The following is an 18,516-nucleotide window of genomic DNA, read 5'->3' as shown; positions in this document are numbered from 1 at the left end:
CATTTAAATGTGAAAATACTTTCCCCACACACTCTTTCAGTCAGTCAGGCAGCTAAGCTTGTAAAACCCTGCTGGCCACCAGCTGCCTCAGGCCTGAAGCAGGTAGGCAACCAGGCAACGGCCATGTTATTTTCCTGGTTTTAAGTCATGATATTTTTCCAGCGGCTGTGTGGCAGCGGCTTTGACTTCACGAGGAAGTGCTTTTTGCCTTCGGGTGAGAACCACATGGGGGAGGATAAGAACGAAACAAAAGAATTTACGTACCTCCCCGTCGGGGAATCGAACCCCGGTCTCCCGCGTGACAGGCGGGGATACTTACCACTATACTAACGAGGAACTGTACAATCATCGTGTCCTTACCGGCCACCAGATGGTTTCTCCAGACTCACAGCCCGGTCGCGCGCCGGCCCCGCCCCTCGAGTTTCCCGGCGCCCCCCGCGCCGCTTTCCCCGCAGTGCACCACGGGGGCTGTAGTTCTCCGAGCGCTTTCCCCGCGCTTCCCGGGGAGGCCGGAACTACGCCTCCCATGGGCGGCCGCGCGGACCCCCCTCCCCAAATCCCGGCAGTGGGCGGGGCGGCCGCGGCGTTATTCGGGGCCGCGCGGAAGCGAGCCATGGCGGCGGAGGAAGACCCGTGCTCCTTCGCATCGCCCTCCCGCTGCCTCACGCGGCACCTCTACCTGCGCTGCCGCGTGGACTTCGGCACGCGGGCGCTGCGGGGCACGGCGGCCTTCACCGCGCGCGCCGAGGGCGAGGCGCTGCGTTGCCTGGTAAGAGCGCGGTGCGGTGCGGGCGCGACCCCCGCGCGGCGGGCGGCTGGTGAGGGGCGGCCCCGGGGCCGCGGCTGAGGGAAGGGGGTGTCGGGGTCTGTGCCCCGGAACGCTCCGTCTCCTCCTGACTCGGCGTCGCTTTCCCTCAGGCGTCTCGCGCCGGTCCTGCCTTCCCTCGCGCTGCAGTGGAGGAGTGGGGCATCTCCCTTATGAGGAAAGGCTGAGGGACCTGGGGCTCTTTAGCTTGGAGAAGAGGAGACTGAGGGGTGACCTTATTAATGCTTATAAATATGTAAAGGGTGAGTGTCACGAGGATGGAGCCAGGCTCTTCTCGGTGGCAACCAATGATAGGACAAGGAGCAGTGGGTGCAAACCGGAACACAGGAGGTTCCACTTAAATACGAGAAGAACTTCTTCTCAGTGAGGGTGACAGAGCCTGGAACAGGCTGCCCAGGGAGGTTGTGGAGTCTCCTTCTCTGGAGACATTCAAAACCCACCTGGACACCTTCCTGTGCAACCTCATCCAGATGTTCCTGCTCCAGCAGGGGGATTGGACTAGGAGATCTTTTGAGGTCCCTTCCAATCTCTAACATTCTGTGATACAGCTGCTGTCGGCTGCCACCTCAGCCTCCTCTGCACCTTTGGCCTGCTCTGACCAGGCTCTCCTGTGGCCCTGGCGTGCCCATCACCCCTGGCTGACAGCGCCTCACTGCCCCTGGGCAATCCCGGGCTTGTTGTGCTTCAAGCCAGCGCCGTGTGTAAGGGAAGGGCAGAAACAGGTGTTTTCCCGTTAAAATGGTGAAGAGCCTGTTGCCAAAAAGAATCATAGAATCATTTCAGTTGGAAGAGACTCTCAGGATCATAGAGTCTGACCATAACAGATGGGAACCATAAAGATGGGAATAAACCAGTGAAAAGCTGTGCCTATAACCTTTTCTCCTGTGTTTATAGAATGCCAGCTACTTTCTTGGTTAGCTATGCAAATAAACGTATACACCTCTTTAGCTTTCCTTTACACGCAAAGTGAAGTTTGGGGTTTGCGGTATTTTTCTTTCAAGCTGGCTCCATCAAATCCTTTTGTGATTAGCAGGAAGAAATCCATCCTGTTAATAGTGGAGATCAGAACTTCCATCATGCTGCGCATGGGAGTGCTGCATTATTTCATTCATCTTCTGTTGTTTGAAAGTCCTGATTCACAGTGGCAAGTTCCAGGATGGAAGCCTTGACAGGGGCCATTCTGTCATTCTCCTTATTTCATAGTAGCCCTGTGGAGAGTTTTACCTTTGTAGTTTACTTAGTAAACTCTTGTATCCACTTTTGCAATCAGAAGCTGGTTTTCTTCTTCTTCCCACTCCAGTTTTGTAAGTTCAGTGCTGCTCTCTTAAAATGGTTTGTGCTGCTCGACATAGTTACTCAGTTTTTCTGGTTTTTCTTAGTAAATACTTTTTCCTTCAGATACGCTTGTGTTTAAGATTTGATGAGTGCTACGTTAATTGTTACACTATTCAGAAAGTATGTAATATATTCTTCATTGCAGGTCTTGGATACAAGAGACCTACAGGTATTTAAAGTGACTGTAAATGGACAGGATGCAAAATTTGTTTTTGGAGAAAAGCACAGTTTCAAGGGGGCCCCTCTGGAAATCACGCTGCCTTTTGAACTAAGAAGGTATACACTTCTGGCTATTCCTTTTGGTGTTTCCAAAATGCACTGTGTAAGCTGTTTGTCTGCCTGCAAGGTTGTTATGTAGAGCTTGCAAAGGGAATTGTAAATTACAGTGTTGCATTTGTTTCATATGTGACCTAGTAGTTGAATTTAATATTTGGTTTCATTAGGCAGCCAAAACTTTGGGAGTCTTTTTACCAGCTTCCAAGTCAAATGTCATGTACAAAACTACTTGCTAAAGTAAGGAGTAAAATGTGTAATGTATCTCAATTTTTCCAGTGCTTTTCATCAATAATATTCTTTCTGCTTCAACAACCTGAATTTTGTCATGTTCAGAATTGCTACAGTATGGCACATATGAAGTTGAAGACCCTATTTTCGTTTTTCTGTAGAACTGCAGGTTACCACTGTGATTAGATAGTGTAGTCAATACAATTAAACTTACTATTTGAAAATGTGTTTTTAAGTCCAAGTCCCTAAAAACTGGAACTTGAGTTTTGGCAACATGATGAGGAATTAATTTAAACATAATCTACCTCTTAAGTTGCATGGAATAAGAAGATGTTGCCAAATTTTTTGGCATTTTGCTTTGTATGTTTTACCTCCATGGTATTTCACATGCCAAAGCTGAAAGCTGTAATTGTGTATGGAGATTCCCTTGTTTGAATAAAGTTGTATACTAAGTTGCTTTTTATTGTTTTGTTTTCAGAACTGGTTAGTGCCTTTACAAAGTCATGTCTGCTTTGTAATTTTTATGTCACTTTTTTTTTTTGTTCTCTGAGTTAGTGCAGTTTAGAAACACACACAATGTGGAAGAGAAAGGAATGTCATACAATAGCCATCCCTTCTGCAGAAACACTTCTGATCTGATACGAAACCGAACAAATGAAATGCTTAAATAGACCGCAGCAGAAACATAGGCCTGTTTCTTTTGTTTGACTTTCAGCTTTTTTTTTAATTGCTAGATTTCCTTATAAGAAAAAAAAGCAACAAAGAGGGAGTTATGAGCTGTGATCGGAAGAATTTATAATCTTGTGTGAGATACAATCCCCCATCTAAATCCTAATAAAACAGCAATAGGAAAGGGTAGGAGTTACAACTGAGAGTTGGACTGTTCAGTATGCAATGTGCCTTATGGTGATACAAATTATTTTCTCTTTTCATGTCAAATATGTACTTTGGAATACTGGTTGTAAACCAGATATGTGTACCTGGTCACCTTATCTAGGAGCCAACTCCTCTGATCAGCTGAAGTTTGTTCAGATTTATGGTTAGATTGTTAATTCCAGAGAGTTGCATGTATAAGCTGGAACATTGCGATAACAGGAGTGAGTGCTTCTGTGTGCTTTTCGTGCCAGTGATGGTTTTGATACATTTTTAAAAAACAAGAGTATGAATGCATCAGGTTTGTGTGTGCTTGTTTGTTACCAAGCAGGCACTTGTCTGGCACAGAGCTGTTAGTTTTTCCTTCACAGCAGTTGTAAAACCCTGAATGAAATTTGAACATTTTTAATTTTTCTTGTTAAGTTACTGTTAATAGGGTTTTCCAGTAATTGCTATTTTCAGTATTTTTTTTTTCTGTTTAAGGATCATACTTACAGAACATAACATTAACTGCAAAACTATTTTTTTTAATTTACAGAATCTACAAATCTTATATTATTAAGGCACGTATCGTCTTATATAGGCTTTATTCACTTTTGCCTATTCCAGTAGGTCTTTTTATATTTAACGTGTACCATGTTAGATAGTTGTGACAAAACTGTATGTATGTGGCTGGTCCATTAGTTTAAAGAACAAGTCCATGTTCTCCTTGAAGAGAGTAGAGGAAAAGTTTCTGCTTAGTTAAAACAGTAATAAAGTGTCTTAGCTGGCTTATTTCAATTTTAACATTCTATTTTTTACAAGCATAACTGAAAAGGAAAAGTTGATTTTAATATGCTACTTGTTCTTATTTTTAATGCTTTTGAGACAATGCTGCAGACCTATTTTTTGGAAATCTTTATGGATGAATTTTGTTAGCAGTCGGGAGTTGTGTCAAAACAGTCTGACTTTATTTTCTGTTACACAGGGGACAAGAAGCAATTATTGAAATATCCTTCGAAAGCTCTCCAAAGTCTTCAGCTCTCCAATGGTTTACTCCAGAGCAAACTTCTGGAAAGAAACACCCATATCTCTTCAGCCAGTGTCAGGTTGAGTGGACTATTTTTTTTTTTTTTTCAAATTTGTTGTTTACATATCATAATAATTCCCTCTGTTTTCCAAAGAGCTGGAGGAAAAGGCAGGTAGAGGAAAATACAGTAACCCATAACTTCTAACTGTGTGTGTCAGAGGTCCTAAATGGAAACAATAAATCAGGGTATTGCTGAGATTTTATGATATGTTTGCAATTTATTAATTCCAGAACTGCTTTACCCTCTCCAGTATTCTTGTTGAAGAACATGCAGTCCTTTGCAATCAATATACGTGGCTATTGATCTTCCTTACCTGCCGTTATTTCTTTTAGAAAAGCCTTAACTGTGAAAACTGCTATAAGTGAGAGGATGTATTGGTTTGTAGATAATGAATTCTCTGGAGGAGCTGTATAAATATACAATGTAATATACTAGTTGGATTTATTCCTAGTTTTTTGCATTAGAAAGATTGTTATGGTTTATCCTTTTTGGTTTTATTTCCTCTCCAGGCTACCCACTGCAGAGCCATCTTTCCATGCCAAGATACACCTGCTGTGAAACTAACCTACTATGCAGAGGTAGATGAACCTAAGTCACCTGTGTCTAAATAAACTAAATGGCTGAAATTTTATTTTTATGTAGCTGCTGACATATGGCCTAAAATAAAAACAAAGTATATTGACTTTTAGCTTAATGTGTCGAAAGTGGCACTTCTCTAGCTTTGCCATTTTCTTTTATATATCTATAATCTCTTATTTTCATGTAGGTATATCTTTATTTCCAAAAGACAAAAAAAAAAGAAGTGCTGTAGTAGAAAGAAATACGTTCTTAAATCAGGAAAATCTGACAGTAAAACAACAAAGAGGGCTGTAAAGTAAAAATACTTGGAATGACTCTAATCTGTGCCTTAAGTAATATATTTTGGTGCATAGCTGGGGGATCTTTGGAGTCCTGGCATAAATAGTCTGATTGTTTTAAGGAAGCAAAAAATGAGTTGTGCAATGTGACATTACAACTCAGTACTCTAACAGTAGTTTAAAAGTTTTGTTTTCTTCAGAGGTAGTCCTTCTGGTTAATTAATTATTGCCAGCCTTTAAGACAAAATTTTCTATATGCCTTGTATTCTACTTGAGGGGGAGCACTTAACAACAGGACAAATCTGGGCTACTCTTTTTTGCTGTTGTGGCTTGTAGTATATTGTATAATCCTGTGTGCTACTGGAGTTCCTCACAGTCAGGTAACCTTTCAGATATCCGTTCCCAAAGAGTTGGTGGCTCTTATGAGCGCGAATCGTGAGGGAGAGATGCCTGACCCAGAGGACAGCAGTCGGAAGATATATCTCTTCAGTCAGAACGTAAGTGCTCCAAACTAGTAAACAGGTGCCTAAGGTCTTATTCTGAACTCCTGCAGTTCACAAGCACTTCAGATACGGTTTTGATATCGCGATAAATGACATGACTTACGATGGGCCTTTGTCACTAGAAATATGAGGTATTATGAATCTCTAGTTCTGAAAAGTCAACCTGTTGGTGCTGGTGGTGTTCACTTCTTGTTTTGGCATTGCCAGAAAAGCCAAATTTGAGTTTTGAAAGCCAGTACTGTCAAAACCTTTTCTGTCTGCACTGATTCTTGGGAAATAATATGTGGACTTGAATAACATGGGAGCAAGTTTTGAAAAACGGATCCTGCAAATTTTAGGCTTACCAAGATCTTAGCAGCGAAGCTGTACATTTGGACTGATTTTAACTTGAAGTTAAGCAAATTCTGACAACAGCGGTTAAAAGTTACTGTTCTCAGGATGAAGTTTTATTAAGTAGTTCAGCTAGTTTATTGAGTGCGCTGCTCCTAAAGTGATAGTCTCAATATACTGTCCTAGCTTTTTTTGTTCTCACAGCTTTTTGGGTTACAGTTCTGATGTTTATAGGATCTCTTGGTGATGCTAGTTCATTTTGCTGAACAAGCAGATAAAAATTAACCTAAGTTTAAAAAACAAATTTGTTTTAGCAAGCTGATCTGGGCTGCTGAGGGTCTGGATAAATGCAAGGAGGAATGGAATTGTGTGACTATGGGAGAGAAGAGGGGAACTTACTCTGAACTGCAGCAGCTGTTGGGTTGATTTGGCTGCTGTATGAAACCTGAGAGGGGTGGGAGGGGAGAGAAAAAAAAATTGTCACCTTATCTCTGAGTTCTTTGATATGTGGCGTTCTGTCTTCTCTGGAGAGCCAAAACACTTGCCACTCTCAGTCTTGTGTGTAAGACTTCTATGTGGTATGTTGTCCAGAGCTGTATGTTATCTGGAAATACACTGTTGATAAGTTGGATGAACCTGTACAAGGAATAACATTTAGTTTCATTGAAATTATACCACACTTTCTCGTATAGAAAACCATTAATTTGTTAGAAAAGGTGTGTGTTTCATTAAACAGAAAAAGTCAAATGCATTAAGCACAAAATATATAAATGAAAAATACAAATGCATCAAGGAAGACATATGTGTCATCCAACAGACAAAACCATGAGACTTACTTGCTAGAAAAGGCGTGTGCTTCATTAGATGAAGGAGATAAATGCAGCAAACTTTTGGATGTGTATGTGTGTAGGGTTTACCTAAAACCACTTTTTTTTTCTGCTCCTGCATGGCCAGGCTGCTAAGAAGTGCAGTGGAGAGCAGCTTGTTTAAAAATGAATTTATAACCCAACAAGCATTGGGATTCGAATTCATTTCAAAATTTCAGATTAGCAAATTGGGTATTAAAATGTAGGGATATACTGACAAACTTTTAATAACATGTCTATAACACAAGTCAACGGATGTAAATCTTTTCAATTGTGTGTTCTGGGGATTAATATGTAAAATTAAAACACATATGATGTGTATTTGAATGAGTGCTGTTGAAGTGGTTTGGGGATGATAAATGGTGGAATAAAATTATTTGAAATGTTGTCTTGGAGTAGTTATGCTTTAAAGTCGTACTAATTTAACATTCTTTAGTCAGATAAAATGGAGCTCTTACAGGGATGGCTGTACTATCCCTTTCTGTTTCCAGAGCACTGTGAGAAAGCATTTCTTTATAAAGATACTTCGGATTTTATTTTTTTTTTTCATTAAAGTAACAAACATTTAGAATTTATTGACTTCCAATCATGGAAACCGAATTTATATGTTTTGATTTTTGCTGAAATTTTGTATCCATCAATATTCTTGTTTACTTGAATTCATTAAAACTCTTCTTTCTGTGTGATACAACTGCCTGTTATCTGAGCATCATCTCTTAAATTCTCCTTCCATAGAATCTAATGGAACTGGAATGAATATGGAAAACTGTCTTTCTTTTGAACAGTAACCAAACCAGTGGCATTTTTGTATGCTCTTATATATGCAGGTTTTTTCAGAGATGTTGCTTACAGTTTTGTGGCCTTTGCATGAAACAAGTACTTCGTGTAGATACAGGAATGTCATTTGGGGAGAAAAAACAATGCCTTTATTTTAACATATGGCAGGAAACTGGAGGAAATGTGCATGCTTCTTTATTTGTACACCTTTGTTTTCCTTTGAGTGAATCAATTGTGTTGATAGCTCGCATTACAAATAAGATTTCTTTTTTTTCTCATGTTCTCCATTAGGTTCCCATACCTTGCTATTTGATTGCTTTAGTGGTTGGAGCTTTAGAAAGCAGGTGAGTGAATCTGTACAAAGTATAAACGTTAATAATCATAATAAATCTTTAGAGTTATCTCTTATTTTGTGTTTTTTGGTATTGTTTCTAGTTTTAAAAGGTCTTGGGGTTCAATAAATCTGTTTATTTGCATCAAACTGCAGGTATCGTGATTCACTCTTGCATCTTTTTTTTTTCTATAGAACGTATTTTGCCATAAGTTAAAGAAACACCATGGAGAGTTTGGGATTTATTCAAACCACGTAAGGGTGTTTTCTAGCTTGGGGATAGTATCTTTTTCCTTCAGTAACAGATAAGCTTTGTCATGTTCAAAAGGTATAAAATGATAGCTTCAGCCTTGTTGTTCATCTGCACAAGGATGTTAATCTAGCCCATAATAATGTTTTTATATTAGAGCTTTACAGCATTCTGAAATCTGTAGATGTGCTTCCTATTTGTTTGTTCTGAACAGTGGACGCATGGTTTGTTTTTTCTAAAGTTTTACTTTAGCAGTGGAGAGTGAAAAGAGAGGAAGTCTCTAATGAGTTTCTTCAGCAATGTGGGTTGCTCACGAGCACAGTTAAACAGTTTCCCATGGACTTTTTTCCAGTTCATAGTGTCTTAGTGGCATCTTTACTTTCAACAGAAAGATTGGCCCAAGGACACTGGTGTGGGCTGAAAAGGAGCTAGTGGATAAATCAGCCTATGAATTTGCTGAGGTGGGTAACTGACAAAAAATGTTTTGTAAACTGACTTTTTCACATAGTATTGGAAAAGCAGCAGACTGTAATTCAGTGTTTTGTTTATCTATAGTCCTCCTTTCCCTACTTCAACCCCCTCCAAAAAGCTGTTCTTCTGTCCCAACACAAAACTACCACTGAATGTGAATGTTGATAGTGTCTTATACTCATTTTACATGGGGGACATCCCAAGGTGAAAGAGAAGGAAATGTGGGATTAATAGCTTATAACTTGTTCAGTTTCTTTAGTCAGAGGTCATGTTAGAAACTAGTATGAATTCTTGTTCCAGGCTGAAGCTATGCTGAAAGTAGCAGAAGATTTAGCAGGACCTTATGTATGGGGACAGTATGATTTGTTAGTCTTGCCACCTTCTTTTCCTTATGGTGGTATGGAGAATCCTTGTCTTACTTTTGTAACTCCAACACTTTTGGTAAGTAACACTGATAAAATTCAGCTTTTCCTTAGGGCTTCCTGATCCATCAAGTGAAGGATATCAATCCCCAAAATGGATTAATCTTCACCCTAGAAAGAACTCTAAATGTTCTTGCCTCCTTTGGAGTTTCAAATCATACATGAAACTGTATTAAGTGGTATATTTTGAGGTTTACTTAAACTGACAGCTGCCTTGTCTTTTTCTTTTTTTCTTTTTTTTTTTTTCAGGCAGGCGATCGATCTCTATCAAATGTAAGTGCAAAATAGCTTCATGTCCTTGAATAGGACACAATTTGAAGTTGTATGTTACATTCCTTTGTAGTAGATACCTGAAAACTTGGTCTCATGTTCATTGGGGGAATTAAAAGTTAAGACAGTAACTCAAGAAGTCTTAGAAAGTGAGTTTTAGTTCTGAGTAAATGCTAGAAAACTGGAGACATAACTATACCTGTCTATGCACTAGAACTCACATTGTGTAGTTTTCTTTTAAAGTTAAAATTATCAGTATTATTTGAGTAAATTCTGTTTTTTCTGGAAAGCTGACTACCATGTATGTTGGTTTTTCTCATATGTCTTTCTGCTAAACTGATGAAAAAAATTCCTTATCACAAGAATACTGAAATACTTGACACTGATACTTTTTAATCTATCTTGAATCATTATTCTTTTAGAGGTGACTGTTTTTCTTCCTCTTTGATATTTTAGAACATCCCAGCACTGCAGAAGTTGCTTAGTGAGAAAGCAGTACTAGTCCATTACTTGACATGGATCCAGTATTCTGAAATGTGATTTCATAAAGTACCTACACCGTGCTACCAGAGGAACTATTTTTGTTGATCAGTGTGGCTCTATGACTTGCGGGCTGGACATTCAAAAATATTTCTGGAGAAGATTTGGTAGGATAGTGTTAGTCTTCTAAATAAAATTTATGTGGATAAGTTAAACAGAGCTGTTAATGCTAGCTGGCTTTGAGAATGTAGTGTAGTAAATGAGATCCCCTTGGGACTTTTTTTTCTTTCTGTTGGGATTTTTGTGTTCTTTTTCCAGAGGAGTATAAATGGTAGATCTGTCATTGTTTTCTGTGTTTTAGGTTATTGCTCATGAAATCTCTCACAGCTGGACAGGAAACTTGGTGACAAACAAAACGTGGGAGCATTTTTGGTAGGTGCGATGTTCAATGCAGTACGTATCCTATTTTGAAATTAATCTGTGAAGAGACCAACTAATTTTGTTATGCCATTCTACCAGTGCTGATTTTATCAATATATTTCCAGGCTGAATGAGGGACACACTGTATACCTGGAACGCAGGATTGGTGGTCGGTTGTTTGGTGAGCAGTTCAGGCACTTCCAAGCCTTAGGAGGTTGGAGGGAACTTCAGAATACGGTAAATATTTTTAAAGTTACACTAACTTTATGTTTAGGCATATATCTAAATAAAATAAAGCTGATTTTGTGTGTTTCCCACAAATAAGACTTCATAAAATCATAGAATCATTTTGGTTGAAAGAGACCCTCAGGATCATTTAATCCAACCATAACCTGACTCTAGCACTAAACCATGTCCCTAAGAACCTTGTCTAAATGCCTTTTAAACACTTCCAGGGATGGTGACTTAACCACTTCCCTCGGCAGCCTGTTCCAATGCCTGACGACCCTTTCCGTGAAGAAGTTTTTGCTAATATCCAATCTATACCTCCCCTCTGGAACGTGAGGCCATTTCTTCTTGTCCTATCACTTGCTACGTGGGAGAAGAGACCAACCCCCTCCATGCTACAACCTCCTTTCTGGTAGTTGTAGACAGGGATAAGGTCTCCCCTCTGCCTCCTTTTCTTCAGGCTAAACAGCCCCAGTTCCCTCAGCTGCTCCTCATCATACTTGCGCTCCAGGCCCCTCACCATCTTTGTTGCCCTCCTCTGAACTACCTCTAGTATTTCAATGTCCTTCTTAGGATGATAGGCCCAAAACTGAACACAGTATTCAAGGTGGTGACTCACCTGGTTTCAGAAAAAAGAAACTGTGTCAGTCATGGCTTTCATTGGCGGTGTCCTGCTCTCCTGGATCAGCATCTCCCACAGAGACACTCGCACTGATGAGTGTCAAGTTAAAATTCTCTATAAGACTTCCCCCCAGTAAATACACTTTATAGTAGTCCCTTGGTCTGGGAACACTATTGTGGGGAGCATGGGCTATGAGTTGTTTTGCCTTTGAAGACAAAGGTATCTGCAGTTTCTGTGTTTCTGCCAAACTTTATTTTTGCACCTTATTAAAAGGTATTTCTCCACATATTCTCTCTTGTATCTGCCTGCAAAAGAAGCGTGATATAGCAGCACCAGGCTCGCTGCCGTGCAGATGTGGCCTAACATTTGTTGCTGCCTGTTGCAGCAAAATTTTCCGGAGCAGAAGGGAAAGGGCAATGGAAATTCCTGAACCCTTTTCTCACCTACAATACAAAATTATCTTCTCAAAACTTTAGCATGGGACTGAGAGCAGCACTGAGTACAGTGGCATGATCACTTCTCTAGTCCTGCTGGCCACACTATTCCTGATACAAGCCAGGATGCTGTTGGCCTTTCTGTTCACCTGGGCACACTGCTCGCTCGTATTCAGCCAGCTGTCAATCAATACCACCAGATTGTTTTTCCCCAAACAGCTTTCTAGCCACTCTTCCCTGACCCTGTAGCGCTACCTGGGGTTGTTGTGACCCAAGTGCAGGACCTGGCACTTGGCCTTGTTGAACTTCATACAGTTGGCCTCAGCCCATCGATCCAGCCACTCCAGGTCCCTCTGTATGGCCATCCTACTCTCCAGCAGATCAACACTCCCACCCAATTTGCTGTCATCTGTGAACTTACTGAGGGTCCACTCAGTCCCCTCATCCAGATCATTGATAAAGAGATTAAACAGAACTGGCCCCAATACTGAGCCCTGGCGACCAGCACTCATGACTGGCCACCAACTGGATTTGTCTGGTTAGCTTTTGTAACACTTTCTTATTAGGCGAAGGACAAGGTGTGTGATCTTTTTCTAAGTTAATAGCTTAATGTGCTCTGAGATAAAGCTTTTTGAACTGTTCTAAGCTGTTCTGTAAGGATGAACATATTTATAGACTCTCACTTGTTCTGGGTATGGCTAAATGGCAATATTACCTGTTAGCATCCTGGTAAGCTTGTTAAAATTATCTGCAAGCATGACCAGCAGAATTTCCAATACCTCATGCAAATAACTGATTTTTTTCCTGGTACTGTGTGATAATTGAGCATATTAATCTGTTTGCTGTCTATGAGGGTTGTTTAGTTTTGTGTTTAGGCAGCGTAGTTAAACTGTAGTTTTTCAGGTTTCCAACCTGTGATATTTCCAGCCCTCATTCAGTTTGGTGGTGCAACTTACCCGATTTACTATGAATATTTTCTCATTGCATTTTATGCTTTATGCCACCCATTCATATCAAGTAGTTTAGTTTGTTAATAAAGAGATAAATACGGCTTATCAGGTACTTGTCATTGTGACAGACATAACAGTAACTAACAGCTTTGAGACAGCTGGAGCACAGGGTGATTGATTTTAATGTCTTTCTGCTTGATATGTGCTCAGACACTGATAAAATGAGGAAAAAAGTTTAGTAGACTACCTTTTGTGCAGATTCAGGACTCCCAGAATAAGAATGAGAAATAGTGCTTTGAAATGAGGCCATCTTAGTTTTGGATGGATTATACCTTAATAAATAGGATTAGTAGTGATTTCCAAGAGTGCTGGTTTTCCTAGATGAATATATTTTCTTGTGTCTTTGTCATAGATAAATACTCTTGGAGATAAAAATCCTGTAACTAACCTAATCCCTAATCTGCATGGAGTAGATCCTGATGCTGCCTATTCGTCTGTTCCATATGAGAAAGGCTTTGCTTTGCTTTTTCACCTTGAACAACTTCTTGGAGGACCAGGTAAGTAAGTGTTAGTCATACTTTATATATCCTTGTTTCCCATTTTAAATTCAAACACTGAAACAATTTGTTTTTTGACTGTTAGATGTCTTCACTGGCTTCTTGAAAGCTTACATTCAGCAGTTTGCTTATAAGAGCATAATAACCGAGGACTGGAAGAAGTTCTTGTACTCCTACTTCAAGGACAAGGTTGGGTAGTATTTAAAGCTAATTGCTTGAAACCTTTTAATTGTGTGAAACTATGGCATCGCTAAGGAACTAGTGCTTTATCTTTCTCTTCTTTATTTCAATATCTTAATATGATGTAGTCTGACATTTTATGAAGATGGGTTTGCATTATGATGCATTTTTTTTATTCCCTAGAAGGGAATATTTTGTTTTGAAGTAATTGGTTATTCGGAGGGATGTTTAAAAAAAAATAATAATAATTGAAACTAGTTTTTGTAGGATATGCTTTTCTCTAAAAATAACATTTAAAATTGAGGCAGAATTTGTGTTGCTTTGTAGGTAGATGTTCTTGATAAAGTTGATTGGAATGCCTGGTTTCATGCTCCAGGAATGCCACCTGTGAAGCCTATGTAAGCTGTGTTCTTTCATAGTTCATCTTTTCCTTTTCCAGATGGCACACAATTTTCCAAACAGTTGTGAAGCAGTTTGTAAACACGGTGAAAGTCCTCCCACCAAAGTTTTATTAGAAAATGTCTTAGTACTATGTAGAATGTGATATATGTGCATATAGGATAAAAAAATGACACTGTTAATATTTTCAATTTTTTATTCTGGTAGAAATTTATTTTGCTTTGAAAGTTGCCAGGAAAGATTCTTTTTTTCTGACAGTTTGCTACAAAAATAGTCTCTTCTGAGCTATAAGCTATAGTATATGTAGGAGCGTATATGCTCAGAAGTTTTGATCATTTTAAGAATGTCTAGGATCAAGGGGTAGTGTCACCTATGCACAAGAATATTGAAATACTTGACACCGATACTTTTTATGTATTTCATTATAATAGATCTTTTATAAATTGTGTTGCAATATTGAGTTTGAGTGTACAAACAACTTTGGAGCCATGTGAAAATTTTTAAGCATTCTTGTAAAAGTATTATAGGAGCTTTTTGTGTTTCCAAAGTGTGATCTTTGTTTTTAATATTTGACAGGTATGATACGACACTATCAAATGCTTGTGTTGCCTTGAGCCAAAGATGGATCCAAGTGAGTGGTTAAAGAATGCTGAAGTGTCTGTATCTTGAAAAGCTAGTTTTCTTTATACAAAGTGAGCCATTCTCTTCTGAAATGTATAATTTGCTGAGGCAGGATCTGTTTATGGTAGAATATGGCTGCCAGGGCTTTTGTGTTTTGTAGAGTAGCCTTTCATTGTAGAGTCTCTGGATTTGCTGTGACTTCTGTACACGAAGTGCTGTGCATATTTCAGCAAGGCACACACACAGAGCCAGAATTTTGTTATATGGATGTAGTAACTAAACTAAGAATATTCTTATATTCTTTATGAAACTGTGATATTATGACTTGATTTAAGAATGAATGCCAAGGTATCTCTACCGATTATGTTGTATTAGCAATCATTTCCCTTACATTATACAGGAGCCTCGTATGCATTTCTCATCAAAAAACAAAATACATAAATCGTAATAACTAGCTAATACCATACAATTCTCTCATAATTTTAGCCATAAAACTCATACACCTACTGAGTTCAGCATAGCTTCCTTTTGTTGGCTCTGTGGCTTTTCACTACACTTGTATGTTATCTTCAACTTTCTTCTTCAGTATTACTTTGCATATAAAAAGTATTTGATTTTTCACTTAACAGAATGACAGTGGAGATAGAAGGATCAATGGAGATAAATCAAGTGAAAGTTGAGGAATACCAGATGTCAGACAGTAGCTTAAGTTCCTTCCTTTCCATTCTTATAACATCCTGCACAAATACAAATCAGGACATTTTTATGTAGAATGGCCCAATAGTAAATGCAGATATCCAAACAGAAAATTACACTTGATCGTACTTTGAAATACCAATTAAAAACTTAAGTAACCATTCTCTTTTAGGCAAAAGAGTGTGACTTGGGCTCATTCAGCTCAGCAGACCTGAAGGAAATGTCATCTCATCAGTTGATTGAGTTCCTGGCACAGTTACTTCTGGAGGTAAGTTCACATTTATGGTAACATGATTCAGGTATCAGAAAAACAGACACAGAAGCCCAAGTGTACTTTGGAATTAAATTGTCCATTTTCTTTTAAGTTTTGCTAAAATAAGCTGCTCTCACCATACACAGTTATGAAAACCTTCAGCTGTGCCTCCCTGATAATGTCTGGCTCTTCAGCTAATGAGCAACATGTAAAGTATTGTGGATTGAAAGGTAAAAAACAAAATCATAAGGTGCTTGAGTTTGTCTCTGTTTGATGTAATAGCAAATAAGCTATAAATAGAATAAAGATACTTCCAGTTTTGAATGTTTTGGTAGTGCTGGATGTAGGACTTTGCTGGCATTTATTTCTCATGCCTTCCCTAAAACTATGAGAAGGTGAAAGGAACAAATACAAGTATTTGTCATGATAAGCTTTTGATTGCTTTGTAGTGTAAATCTTGAATGAACCTGTTTATTTTTGAAGTATGTGTATGGAAGTGTTGCCTGTGGCTTATTCTGACTATGCAATTTCCTTTTTCAGGCCCCTCTTCCAGTGTCACATGTCAAACGAATGCAGGAAGTATATGACTTCAATGCTATAAACAATTCTGAAATAAGATTCAGGTTTGTTCTAGTAGGGGCATTTTTCTAATCTTAAATACTTTCATAAAACAAACTGTCCTGCTTCATAAGTTGTCTGAGACAGACTGTTGTACAGAACTGGTGCAAGGGTTTGGGGGGTGTTGTTATTGGGGATTGTTGTGAAAGTGCATGTGCAATTACGCTTACCAGAGTGGTTATTCTGTTACTTATAAATCGGGTAAATGTAGTTTAGTAGAACAACTGGAAATGAGCAGTTAATTAGCAGTGCTTTGTTTTCATCTGTCATGCTAGCAAAGGAACCTGATGATCTGATAACTTATTTGGGGGGTGGTATTGGATAATGCAATAGCAAGCAACTCTGGTGCTCAAACATGCTTGCAAAATATTTTAAAAAATTTAGCCAGGAACAGGTGTCCTGGACTTACCTAATCAGTTCTGCTGATGTGCAGCGTTTTTTCAACACAACTTCGAACTTTTTATTGTATTTTAATGCTTACTATCACAAAGATTTTGTCTCCTCAAACAAAAGTAAATATCAAAGTTTCTAAACAAGTAGTAAATGCTTCTAGCTCAATGGTGTGATTCTTGTGCCATCCTAATTTCTTCTATTTTATATTTTCACATTGTGTTTACATGTTGCTTGTTAGAAAAAGGTATTGTTGAGGATGTAAGTAATCTTTGCAAGTATGTTGAAGTATTGCATGTTTTGCTGCTGTTATGTACTTAGATACGTTTGCAATAGTGACAGTTATTCTGCCGTAACTAACTTTGAGTTCCTAAGTATTTTAAACATACAGCATAGTTTCTACTTCTTGTAACAAGGTCAATTTCTTCTTATTTTTAAAACAGAAGAAGCACATCCCAGTTGCTGTTGATATTTTGTTTGGAATTTTTGTTGTGGTTTTATTTTTTAATCACTTGGTCAAAAGTGACAAGTGCTGTATCATTCGGCTCTAATTCTGAGTGGTGCAATGGGATACTGCTGTAATATAAAAGAAATACTTAGCCACAGAAAATAATCAGACCATTTTGGAGGAAATTTGAAGCATTTTTTTCTTATTTAATAGAAAAGTCCACTTTTGTAATGTGCTAGTCAGACACTAAATACTTTATGTTGAATTTAGCTAGAAACCCATTCCCATGATAACACAGCACTGCTCAGGGTATTTGTGGGAACAGAATCATAACTAACCACTGCAATTGAAAATAAAAGTATAAATTCTTTTTTTTTTCTTTTTCAGATGGTTGCGCCTGTGCATCAGGTCCAAGTGGGAAGAAGCTATTCCTCTGGCTCTAAAAATGGCAACAGATCAGGGCAGGATGAAGTTTACTCGACCCTTGTTCAGGTAAAAGTAATCTCCAAACTGTAGGAGCTCAGACTGTTGGCATTTTTAGTACAACAAAGTGTATAATACTTGCCATTCTGTGTGTACTCGTTATGCTTCAGAGTGATATAATACAGAATTTTCTGTATACTGTGAAAAAGCTTACCTTTGGAGCTGCTTTCCACTTGCTGACTTTTTTTTTAATAATCTCTCAGTGTGTACCTTAATGTGAGGCTTTCAAGGGAAAAGTAAAACTTTGAGAAAATCCCCATTGTGCTGTTTTCATAGAGTTTTGTAATGGTGTGGGGGTTTTTTGTTTTTCTCCCCTCTTTCTTTTCCAGGGAACTTTACAATTTTGACAAGTCTCGAGATCTGGCTGTCAAGGCATACCTGGAGCATAGAGCCTCAATGCACCCAGTCACTTCAATGCTTGTGGGCAAAGACTTGAAACAAGATCAGTGACAAATTTATGGATTTCTTTGGAATTTTCTTCTTACTGAAAGAAGAGACTGATTCCACAAGCTGCTGATATCTGCGCTTGATTATGCTGTTAAATGCTCTGCTGCTTTGGTACTAATTTAGCTTAAATTGAACTTCCCAGATCAGGTTCAGTACTTTCTATTTTGCACTTCCAAGTAAAACAGCAAAATTGCTAAATCTCTGAAATTGTCAAAATGGTTTTGTTACAAGCAATTTTTAGAACACACAGAAAAGCTCTTCTGAGATGTAATAATTTGTCAGTCGTGGAATTAAAAAACATGGAAAATTAATTAGTGGACGCTATTGCTCTTTGTGCACAGCTTTCTTTTTCTAGCAACGTGGTTGAAACTTCAAGTATCTGAAGACTAAAAAAATAAATCTTTTCATTGTCTACTTGTCTGACTGTTGGTCTCTATGAAAAGTTTTCAAATAATAGTTTTGGTTTATTTGCTCTTCTTTGTGGTGGGAGAAGTTTTGCTGATGCTTTCAGGAGGACTACGAAGACCTGAGTGCATCCCAACATTCTAGTGTTAAAGCAGAATTTCCCTCTAGCCCTGTTTGTCATGGCTTTGTTCTATTACTGA

The 18,516-nt window shown here is 38.7% G+C and overlaps 1 protein-coding gene and 1 non-coding gene across 3 annotated transcripts; one reads left to right on the top strand and one right to left on the bottom strand.

The window, feature by feature from the left end:
• Positions 1–264: 264 nt before the first annotated feature.
• On the bottom strand, positions 265–336 carry TRNAD-GUC (transfer RNA aspartic acid (anticodon GUC)). The gene has a single exon. It is a non-coding gene; the product is annotated as a tRNA-Asp (tRNA).
• Positions 337–546: 210 nt separating this feature from the next.
• On the top strand, positions 547–18,325 carry LTA4H (leukotriene A4 hydrolase). Of its 2 annotated transcripts, XM_065043358.1 has the most exons (20): positions 585–769; positions 919–1,068; positions 2,307–2,437; positions 4,506–4,626; positions 5,118–5,186; positions 5,858–5,962; positions 8,233–8,285; positions 8,911–8,983; positions 9,294–9,434; positions 9,665–9,688; positions 10,527–10,597; positions 10,711–10,822; positions 13,232–13,376; positions 13,462–13,565; positions 13,884–13,954; positions 14,532–14,586; positions 15,445–15,540; positions 16,066–16,148; positions 17,369–17,473; positions 17,794–18,325. In XM_065043358.1, the coding sequence occupies exons 6-20, from the start codon at positions 5,888–5,890 to the stop codon at positions 17,912–17,914; spliced, it is 1,329 nt and encodes a 442-aa protein (XP_064899430.1). In that variant the 5' UTR covers positions 585–769; positions 919–1,068; positions 2,307–2,437; positions 4,506–4,626; positions 5,118–5,186; positions 5,858–5,887; the 3' UTR covers positions 17,915–18,325. The 2 variants fall into 2 exon arrangements, with proteins under 2 accessions (XP_064899426.1, XP_064899430.1); XM_065043354.1 differs by lacking the exon at positions 919–1,068 and having other exon boundaries at positions 547–769.
• Positions 18,326–18,516: the final 191 nt, after the last annotated feature.

This window comes from Columba livia, chromosome 1 (assembly GCF_036013475.1).
Source record: "Columba livia isolate bColLiv1 breed racing homer chromosome 1, bColLiv1.pat.W.v2, whole genome shotgun sequence".
Classification (NCBI taxonomy): domain Eukaryota; kingdom Metazoa; phylum Chordata; class Aves; order Columbiformes; family Columbidae; genus Columba; species Columba livia.
The sequence above is the reverse complement of the archived record's forward strand: the minus strand, read 5'-3'. Positions and strand labels throughout refer to the sequence as shown.

Excerpts from the sequence above, each read along its gene's own strand:
- LTA4H (XM_065043354.1), top strand. The coding sequence starts at position 614 with ATGGCGGCGGAGGAAGACCCGTGCTCCTTCGCATCGCCCTCCCGCTGC. Across the intron at positions 5,963-8,232 it reads TATATCTCTTCAGTCAGAAC|GTTCCCATACCTTGCTATTT; the intron begins GTAAGTGCTCCA and ends GTTCTCCATTAG. Across the intron at positions 17,474-17,793 it reads TTTACTCGACCCTTGTTCAG|GGAACTTTACAATTTTGACA; the intron begins GTAAAAGTAATC and ends TTTCTTTTCCAG.